Source organism: Akebia trifoliata, chromosome 4 (genome assembly GCF_017979445.1).
Source record: "Akebia trifoliata isolate Shusen 1 chromosome 4, ASM1797944v1, whole genome shotgun sequence".
NCBI lineage: Eukaryota > Viridiplantae > Streptophyta > Magnoliopsida > Ranunculales > Lardizabalaceae > Akebia > Akebia trifoliata.
Window position 1 is genome coordinate 26578308 of NC_141378.1, and position 10843 is coordinate 26589150.

Below are 10843 nucleotides of genomic sequence, written 5' to 3' on the forward strand. Positions count from 1 at the left end.
ACATCTCAATGGTTTGTTGGATACTATAATTTTCCAAGGTAAATTAAAGAATGTGAAAGTGTTAACTTTTAAAAATAGAGAGCTTCTATTGCCATACTAACTTTTATTAAGAAGAACGCAAGATGGGTGATAATTCCTTGTTGATATCATAGGAATGGTGGTGTTGTTAGTAAAAGTTGTCGAGATAGTAGAGTCTCTTTAAAAATAACATTATTATTAGTCATAAAGGTGCTTTGATAATGTCCATTAAACAAATGGTTGGGATGGGTGAATAGTTCCAAGTATTTTCAGAAAATTGTAGATCTAAACTAATTCCTAAAAAACAAGAACTCATCTTTGGAAAATTTTAATCTCTCCACACTATCTCAACCACCCTTTAATGGAGATCCCGGACATGGCAATGAATTGAATTTTTTTCCAATACCCAATCCGATCCGATAAATATATGAATAATCATATTAGATCCTTCTCAATCCAATGGTTGTGATGTCAAGGAAAAAAATAGGTCACACCAACGTTTACTAATTGCACACCAATTCATATATAAATCACCAAAGAATTGCTATAGTTGGTACAGTGTTAACATAAGTTGGTGTGGCAATAGTATATCTCTCTCTCTTTCCAACCACATGTTTCTGTGGCTATGGCATACATGGGAGTTCCATTGTTTTCTTTTGGTGTCAAGCTCAAATCAGATTCACAGACCAACATGGTTAGATAAGCATGTTCAGAACTGATTTACACCTCTCTCTCATATTTTGGAGTGAGTTGTGAATGAGAGAGTTGGTCGTTAATGGAGGGCTGTGATGTTGCTGTGCAGTTGAACTACTCTATTTTTGGGTTCGATTGAGTTGTTGGAAAATATGTTAATGTTTCAGGCATTACAAACTTCTCTGGCAAATGGATTCTAGGGATGCAGTTCAGAACTTCAATGCCTGCTACAATTTTATCGATACCCTTTATACTTTTCATAGCTGACTCTAATTGAGACATTCTGTTAGCTAACACCGGATTTTCATGAACATACTATTCGTCTCCATCGAGTTCGAAGACTTCACATTGACGTTTCTCTTCTACCTTCTTTTCTTTTGGGTTATCTAGGGGATTGCCCGTTGATTTCGAGGTCTATTCTAACACTTTCACTTTGCCTTTTATACTGTTGATATCATTGGCAAAAGCTGCCAATATCTTACGGATCTCTGTGAGCTCAGATTTTGAAGCCATCTCTTCTTGTTGACTTGGTACTATAGCTCGTTCTAATCGATTGGACTCACGACTCCAACTAGGAGGTGGACACTTGAGTTTGAGCGCAATGATAATCCTATATGACCCCATCAAAAGTAGATTGAATCAATTTCAGTATTACCCCTTGATAACATTTTAAGGAATCATTTTATTGAGGTTTATGCACCAATCCATTAATTAATCCATTCACACAATGATCATTCAAAAGAGAAATAAATATTTATTCAAAAGAAAAATAGGTTTATTGAAAATGATTGAAAAATACGGGTTCTTATTAAAACATATTTCCACAAATTTGACTTGAACTATTTTTTACATAGACACTTGGCTTTGTCTTGATGGTCATCAGGAATGTTGTCAGGCTTGATCATCTCTACTCTAACAACTGGCTCTTTGAATTCTACTGGTCCGTCTGGATACCCTAAGGTGCGTTTGTTCCAAGCCTTCTCAATGAGATGTACTAACTTTTCACTCAAAGGTTTGGGGGGAAAGAAAGCTTTGGGTTGAGGCAAAAATGACTCTATAGGTACTTCATACTGTTCTGGGATAAAATTAGGATGGTAAAAAGAAGTTTCTTCTAGTCCAATTAGACGAACAAAGTAGGATCCTTTGGTTCCTAGAACAGGGGGATCAGTTATCCACCAAGGGCATCTTAATCCGATATGATAGGCAAGGCGGGAGTCTAATCATTTCCTCCAAGCCTTGACTGAGTTGTGATGCACTAACAGGTTTTTTTTGAAAAAGTGTTCTGGCCCATACTCGAGGTTTGAAGGAACATCTACAATTTTGAGATGATCACAAAGCCACATATAAAGTAAGTGTGGGCTTCCTTTGAAGCTTTTCCGCTCATCATTTTTTATGGCATCTAGACCTGAGAAAGTTTCAGCTCGGATGAGAGGTACTGGGTTGGCTTTCTTTGAAAGTTGAGAAGCTATATCTATGAAGGATTCAGGGATAGTTTGGCCATCACTATTGGAGGTCAGTACGTATTGAACTAGGATTCCTAGGCATAATCGATAGTCTCTAGTGGCACGCCAGGCTTCTGGTTTTATATTGACAGGATGACTGCGGGAGCGATACGAGCCCAATAAAGGTACTAAGTCCAATCTCCCGTTATGAACTAAGGCATTGATTTCTTCCTTAGAAATGTTCAGTCCTGTGGCGAGTTCACCAGAATATTCGTTCTTCAATGAGGGCCTGACTAGAGGTCCTGAAGTGGATATCCCCATGATGCCACAATAATCCTCATGAGTGGGGCATAAGTGCATATGCCTAATATGGAATATATGAAGGTAGGGGTTCCAGCGCTTAGCCATAGCACGTAAGAGGTTCCAGTCTATCTCAAACTTGTGAAAGTAGAGAGCACTCCACAACATGAATCTCCCAAAATTGATCTTCTCTACAGGGTGCATCCCTATGATGGTTGTTTTGACTAACTGATCAATTGGGTTATCGCCTGCGACTAGCATCCTGGTTTGACACAAAAGAGTATTTTAGTACTCTTTCAAGGTCCATGTAAAAAATGAATTTTCCTTTTATTTTCTTTTAGAAAATATTTTTCTTTCAAAAAATCTTGTTCTTATGGAAAATATTTTTTTTGAAAAACATTTTTTCTAAAGAACAACACTTTTTCTGGAAAACATTTTTTCTAAAGAACACTTCTTTTGGAAAACACTTTTTCTGAAAAATACTTTCCCTTCGTAAAGCATTTTTCTTCTTTGAAAATTTGATTTCTATTTGGATTTAAATGGCCCGGCCCATCGTGATTGTTGGATTGAGATGGACTGGGTCATTATTGTAAAATAATAGATTCTTTATCGGGTCGGTACACCCATTTTAATCAGTTAAAAGAAAAACTTTAATCCTTAAGGACAACCATACATTTTGATTTCATCATCCACATCATTCATCAATCACAAGGTCCTATAAACAACCTAGGAACACCCAATAAGTTCGAGTCATGACCTTTAGGGGAGGTTTTTAGACTCTAGGCTCACTGCGTGTAATGCATTTTTATCTGGCCACCCTTGTCCAAATACACCTATATACCTCTCGATACGTGGTGACTTGGTTTGATATACCGTATAGGTGATAATCTAAAATTTCAACTCACTTCTCTGAAGCCAAAAATAGCCAGTTTGATCCCCAGTTGAGAGGTGGCACACGATGCTAAGCAAGGGCCTACTTAAATACCTCTAGTCTAGAATAGACGTGGTCTATCCCCCTCATACAGTAGGGTATAGCAGGACAGGATCTCGCTTAGGCACCGGTTTTGACCAAGAAGTGTAATCGATGTACTTGGATTATCTTTTATATACCTATGGGTACGAGTCAAGAGTTGTAGCTTTCATAAATGGTTTGGCATCCCACGAGGGGACCGACCATGTACTAGTACTAAGTTGGCATAAGGGATATGTGATCGTGTGGCTTACAATAGGTCGAAGGCTTAGGTTGCTCCAGCCTGAGTGCATCGATATACCTTTCAGAGTCACCTGATCAAACGGTACTGATGCTCCAGTTTAATATACCCTAAGGTACGTGACTGGAGTTGTGGTTTTCATTAATGACGTCGCATCTCCGAGGAGACCGGGCCACGCACTAGTGTCATGTTGGCTAAATGGGACGTGCAAGCGTGCAAAATAGTAAACGTGCATGTGGTGTGTGCAAAACAGGGTGGGGTGTGCCCGGGGCCTTTTTCAAACACATGGGTCCAATTAAATCATACAACCTTGATATCATAGAGATAATAATCAAGATAATGCACAAACCAATCACATTAACATTATGATCAAAATAAGCAATTCCCACATACATATCAATCAAGATTATGGCAATAAATGGGTACACCACACAGATTAATAATCAGAGTCAAGCACTTTATTTGATCCAAAAGATTTTTTTTTTATATGGTCCAATCAGGGATTATTTGGGGTAACCCTAGACAAATTAGGATTTCAAATAACGTTAAACCAAGGATGAAATAATAATTGTCAAAAACCAATATGATTATCCAAGATTTTTTTTTTGTTATTATATATATTATATATATATATATAAAACAACAGGAAATTTAATAAATAAAAAACTACTTTTAAAAAAAACAAACCAAAGTTGATCTAAAAGGAAACTTATTGCCACACCGATCCGTTTGTAATCGAATAGAGAAAGCATTAATCAACAACGTGATATAATGTGCTCTATGTAGAAAGATTGGTATGATAATAATCTAATAAAATAGTCCAAAGTCAAACTTAACCCAAAACAACACATAAATCATAGGTCTTAGAAGATCTAAAAGAAAAACTCGACGAAGTTGAAAAATTCAGCACCTTTTTTTTTCAATAAAGGTTTTAAAATTAGAATGCTCAAAGTTCGATGCGAAATCGTTACACAAAGGGACTGCTAATCTTACCTCTAGGTGGCTGTAAAAAAACCCTCTTAGTCGATAAACTCGACTCACAAAATTTCAAAACAGCAAAGTGAAAAAAACGAGCCTAATTTTCCCATGTAGCTTTTTTCAATATAATGATCGGGTATAGGTTACATTTCAATTTTAGCCGAAACCAACAAATAACCAAACGAAATCTGATATTAGGAGAAATCGACCAACTAGTCAACGAGATTCAGGCTCTTTTGGGGATCGAAACAAAGGAAACCCCTTTGAAGTTCAAAACTATGTGATCGCTGAAATATAAATCCTAAAACCCCCAAGCTTACCAACAATCCCCCAAATCATGTGAAAATTTCCAACAAGGCAAGATCGGGGAAGAAAGATTCGTAAAAACCTCTCCAATCAAAACATCAAACACCAAAAACGATTCTGCAATTCGATCGAAAAAACCATATACAAACGAACACAGCAATAATGTTCGACCAAAAGGGATCAATCTAGAACGTCTCTATATTCATTTTAAGCATCAACTGATTTTAAAAAAACAAAAATGTGTTCGATTCAAGTATCAACGGGTTTAAAAAAAACACAAAGACGTGTTCGATTCAAGCATCAACTGGTTTGAAAAAAACACAAAGATGTGTTCGATTCAAGCATCAATAGGTTTAAAAAAAATGCAAAGATGTGTTCGAATCAAGCATCAACCGGTTTTATAAAACACAAAGATGTCTTTTTTTTTCGATTTGAAACAACTCACCATCTTCTTTGACAGAAAAAAGAACAGCTAAACTTGAATGGATCTCCGGATTGGCTATCGATTGGAAACTTCGTAGCTCCTTATGGAAAGAAATCGGTGTTTTATGCTAATTTTATGTTGATCTAAGCTGATTTCCATCGGCTGAACAGAGAGACTAAATCGATCTCTGTTAATAACAATGAAACCAAGTGAATGTCTTTTAAGAAGATGATGTGGGTAGAGCAAAAAATTAATTTTACTTATAACACACCACTCACACCAGCACATCGTTGCTGTTAATGTGGTGTGAAAAAAATAAAAAACAATTTTACTCGGGGCACCCCAACCACTCCAGCACCTTGTGCTGTTGACAGAACCTAAAAAAAACTTTTTTTTTGTTATTTTTTCAATTTTCTTCCATGCTGTCAAGGGGCAACACGCCTAATCATAGAAAAACTATTTTTTTTTTTTTTGAAAAATTAACCAAACAATTTAATATATAAATAAAAAAAATTAAAAGACTAAAAAAAATTGCTTGCACATACCTAAAAAAATATCCTCTTTTTTTTTTAATAATAAATAATAAAAATAAAAAACAATAATAACACGGCCAAAGAATGGATCCATACATGTTAAAAAAATCGAATAATGAATAATAACTTAGAAAGACAATTTTTTTAACAATCTCCATGATCTATTAATCATTATCCTTAATAAAATTGTCCCTTCGAAATTTCGCATCATTTAGGGCCATTCCAAATGGCCCTTTATTGAACCATAAAAAATGTGCTAAACACAATATTCAACATAATAATCACTAATAGAGTCACAAGAAGGAATAGACAGATAAACTAAAACAATAAATAAAATAAAATAAAAACAAACAACAAAACATAAAAAAAAATAAATATAAAGGTCTCTATTAGCAATGCTTCCCATACTTGGGGCTTTTCAAATCTGATCCTCAAGGTCCCCGGTAGAGTTGTCACTGAAAGCGCCCTCGATCTGTGGGGTGCGCGGATCCGCTTTTGACCTTTGAGGTTTGGGAGTCGTCACCCAATTATTACGGTTCAGGAACCAAATATAGACTCGAAACGGATAAAAACGACTAATCTACTAAAGAAAAACTGAATCCGAAGATTACATTACGGGGTTGGAAGGTGCTAGGCACCAACCCCGCCCGGCTAATGCCGGTCTCTACTTATCCCAAATAAGACTACATTGCTAAAAAAAAATCTAGATAAAAAAAAATAAAAGAAATTTTACCTTCGAAAGCAACAATTCTATTCCCTCAGATCTGATAAAATCGCTCCTTGCTTCGTTTTGTCTCCGAGACAAGGTATTTCTTTCTTAGATCTGGATTTTTCGAATTTTTTTATGAATTTTGAGGTGTTTTTGAAGGGCTTCTAGTTATTTTCAGGCTAAAATCGAAGTATGAGTGTTAGGCAAGGAGTTGGGACTTCAAAATTAGGGTTCATGGGAGGCTAGGGAAGCTTTTTGACCTACTTCTCTTAGGATTTTTTATTTGATACGAAAATAGGGTGTAAGGACCCCTATTTATAGATTTCTTTAAGTGTTTGCTTAGATAGAATTAGTGTTTAATTATAATTATTTTAGTTAAATTTATATTTTAATTAGAATTATTTTAGGTAGATTTATATTTTAATTAGAATTGTTTTAAGTAGAGTTATATTTTAGTTAGAATTCTATTAAATAGAGTTATTATTTAATTAGGATTATTAAATAGAATTATTATTTAATTAGAACTCTATTAGGATTTTGACTTTTGGTCTTATTTGATTGACTTTAAGATTTTGACTTTAGTCTATCTTGACTTTAGTCTTACTTGATTGACTTTAATTTTTTGGGGAATCCCCCTCTATTATATCTTTAATTCTTTAGACCCCCAAATAGAGGGGTCCTTGAATAAATATCTTGGCAACCATCAACAATTTTGCCTGAGAGCCTGATTGATTGATTTTTTTTTGTTTAAAATTTTAAATTAATTTTATTAATGTTTCACTTTAATTATTTAATGCTTTATTTATTAATTTCAAAAATTTTAATTATAAAAATTATAAAATTATCGTTTTACCCTCGGAGAGGACTTTTTGTGTTTTAAGTCGATTTTTGATGTTCTAGGATGTTTTAGAATCTATTTTTCGTAAGGAATTCAATGAAAATATTGGTTTGTGTCATTTATAAAAAATTTTGTGCGGAATGATCGTGAATTTTATGAGAGGCATTTTCATAATTTTGTCAAATTTTGTGAAAATTGACGAAATGATTTATTTAGTTTCAATTTGTTATTTTATGTGTTTGAATGAGTTTTCCTAAGTGTAACGTAGGCTCTAGGGTTATGTTAATGTTAGGGATATTTTGATAATTTGGTCATTTTTTAGTGATTTTTATCATGAAGCTTCTTTTTGTCTGAAAATAATGATTTCTAAGATTTTGGAGTTATATTTTCCTAGCATAGCGTGGTTTCTACAGTCTTGTCAGTTCGAGATACCTCATCTAGATCTCTGAAACATATCTGGTAACAAAATAAAGTATTGGAATAAACATCCATCATTGGGAACCGTTGCGATCGGATTGACGAGTTGATTAATCAAGCAAGTGCAAAAATGGGGTATCGACAATGCCATCTTTTGGTTTGCTCTTCATTAAGCTTGACATTCTCATAGGCTTAGAGACGAAACTTATCCATTTCATTGAGCTGCAAAAGACGCTTTTCACCAGTAGCTTTTAAATCAAAATTCAAATTCGTTATTGCCCAAAATGCATTGTGTTCCAGTTCGACCGGAAGATGACACCCCTTGTCAAAAATCAACCAGTAAGGTGACATTCCAATTGTTGTTTTGTAGGCAGTCCAGTAAGCCCATAATGCGTCATCTAATAGCTTGGACCAATTTTTGCGAGACGGGTTAAGTCGACGTTGGTGTTCAATAGAGGGCTTATGATCATCTTCCATAAGGATTTTGTGCATGCAAATAAAAGGACTAATTTCTTTAGTATATGTTATGAACCATCCCAATGCTTTCTTGTACTCTTGCAACATCCTTAATAACTTGTCTTCCTATTCAGTCCCAAAAGAGGTAGAAATAATAATTAATAAAGCGAGCGATTCATCAAGAAAATCATACCTCATATGACTAGGAAAAGGCTTGAGCTCTAGTGATGGCGATTCTTGAATTGAAGGCTTCAAATGAGAACCTAACGATGACACTTCTAACAACTCAAACTTTGCCTTAATTTGCGTAGCCACCAAGTAGCTCACCAACTCCAAATACTCCAAATCTTCCTCATTGTACGCATTAAGGATTGCCAATTCTAATTGGTCATATCGAACACATGTGTATATTAAATCAATTCTATAGCAGTCTTCAGGCTCTTCATAAAGGAATTTCATGGCTTTGAACACATTAAACTTTGCCTCTTTATCTTGAACTCTCGTAGTAAGCTCCCCCTTTTGCACATCAATAAGAGTTCTGTTTATGGCTAAAAATGGTCAGCCAAGAATGAGTGGAACATCCCTATCCTTCTCCATATCAAGAACAATAAAATCTATAGGGAATATAAATTTATCAACCTTAACAAGTACATCTTCAATAATCCTCCTTAGATATTTCAGTGATGATCAACTAACTAGAATGTCACAGTAGTAGGCCTGGCTTCTTTCAATCTCGATTTTTGAAATATAGACACTAGCATTAGATTAATACTAGCCCCCAAATCACACAAAGCTCTACTAGAGAATTGATTACCTATGGTATATGATATAGTGAAGCTCCCTGAATCCTTAAGCTTTGTTGGAAGTTTCCTTTGAATGATAGCACTGCATTCTTCAGTCAAACCCACTATTTGGAATTCACTCAATCGCCTCTTTTTAGTCAAGATATCTTTCATAAACTTGACATAACTTGGAATTTTCTCTAAAGCTTCAGCAAATGGGATATTAATATGCAACTTCTTGAAAAAATTTAGAAACTTTGCAAATTGCTCGTCATGTTTTTGCTTCCTGAAACGTTAAGGAAATGGTGGGGTTGGGTTGTAAGGAGTAATCTTTTCCAAGCCTAGCTTTTTGTGCTCATGCATTGTAGCTTCCTTTTCTTATTCACCCTGTTATTCAAAAACTGTCTCTTTCGCCACTAAAACATCCGGTTCTTTTGTTTTCTTGACAACATCATTTAGCTCTTTTCCACTCCTCAATGTGATAGCCTTGTAGTATTCCTTGCCATCTCTTCAGATTAGTCTCTGTATTGCTAGTCAAGGTTCCTTGAGGACGATTGTTAATTGTTGAACCAAGCTGACCCAACTGAATTTCTATATTTTGGATAGAAGCTGCTTGGCTCTGAAATTGAATTTTACTCTCTATCATGAACTGATTAGTGTTGGTTCCCATCTGATGCACTAGATTTTCCAATGAAGGCTTCTTTTCTCTAGGATGAGCTTGAGGATAATAATTCGGTTGAAACATGGGCTTTACAGCTGAAGAGGTTACAGCTTGATTGTTGTTACCTCAAGAGAAGTTTAGATGATTTTTTCAGCCTAGATTGTAGTAGTTGGAGTATAGATTATTTTGCCCGTTACCAATAAAATTGAGAGCCTCTGGATTACTAGGGCACATATCTCCTCTAATAAATTATAACCATCTTCAAATGTCTTCGTCATAAGAAATCTACCTATTGCAGTATCAACAATTATTCTGATAGATCCAACCAACCCATTGTAGAAAGTTTGGATGATCAGCCAGTCTGGTAGAGCATGATGAGGACATCTTCGAAACAGATCTTTATACCTTTCCCAAGCTTCATAGAGAGTCTCACTGTCCAACTGCATAAAAGTAGTTTTATCATTCCTCAGCTTTATAGTTTTTGAAGGTGGAAAATATTTAGCAAGAACTTTTTCGCCAAGTCATCCCAAGTGGTGATAGATTCCTTTGGCAATGAGTCCAGCCAATTCTTAGCCATATCCCACAATGAGAATGGAAATTGTCGCAACCGGATGGCATCATCGTCAACACCGTTATACTTGAAAATGGCACAAAATTAGTTAAATGTGCATTGGGGTCTTCGACATTAGAACCCCCAAATTGAGTTGCTTGTACCATCTGAATAGTAGCCAGCTTGAGCTCAAAGTTGTTGGCTTGTATCGCTGGACGATGGATACTAGTGTGAATCCCATCCACCAAAAGGAACAACATAGTCCCGCATAGACTTAGGAGCCTCATTGCCATTATTTTGGGCAGGCATTATATGGTGTTAAGAAGCGTCTTGCTTATTCATTCTAATTCTTTAACAAGTTTACTCGATCTCAAGATCCAAAGGAACAAACTCTAAATTTCTCGTACTACACATACACTAGCCAAACACCTTAAAACAAAGAAAAATTTGATCTAAAATCAAATATGATTGAATTAATATTAACAAAAAGATTAATAAATTAGTCCCCGACAATAGCGCCAAAAA

General features: G+C 35.3%; 1 protein-coding gene and 1 non-coding gene across 2 annotated transcripts; one reads left to right on the forward strand and one right to left on the reverse strand.

The window, feature by feature from the left end:
• Positions 1 to 8061: 8061 nt before the first annotated feature.
• Positions 8062 to 10611, reverse strand: LOC147404615 (uncharacterized). Its single transcript, XM_086437870.1, has 5 exons — positions 10483 to 10611; positions 10174 to 10208; positions 9140 to 9393; positions 8653 to 8873; positions 8062 to 8451 (listed from the first exon to the last, which is right to left on the reverse strand). The coding sequence occupies exons 1-5, from the start codon at positions 10609 to 10611 to the stop codon at positions 8062 to 8064; spliced, it is 1029 nt and encodes a 342-aa protein (XP_086293996.1).
• On the forward strand, positions 10136 to 10241 carry LOC147404616 (small nucleolar RNA R71). The gene has a single exon (XR_015178185.1). It is a non-coding gene; the product is annotated as a small nucleolar RNA R71 (small nucleolar RNA).
• Positions 10612 to 10843: the final 232 nt, after the last annotated feature.

Coding starts and splice junctions, on each gene's coding strand:
- LOC147404615 (XM_086437870.1), bottom strand. CDS start 10,611: ATGGCAATGAGGCTCCTAAGTCTATGCGGGACTATGTTGTTCCTTTTG. Junction 10,209..10,482: donor AGCTGGCTACTATTCAGATG/GTACAAGCAACT, acceptor ACTTTTATGCAG/TTGGACAGTGAGACTCTCTA. Junction 9,394..10,173: donor CTCTATGAAGCTTGGGAAAG/GTATAAAGATCT, acceptor TTAACGTTTCAG/GAAGCAAAAACATGACGAGC.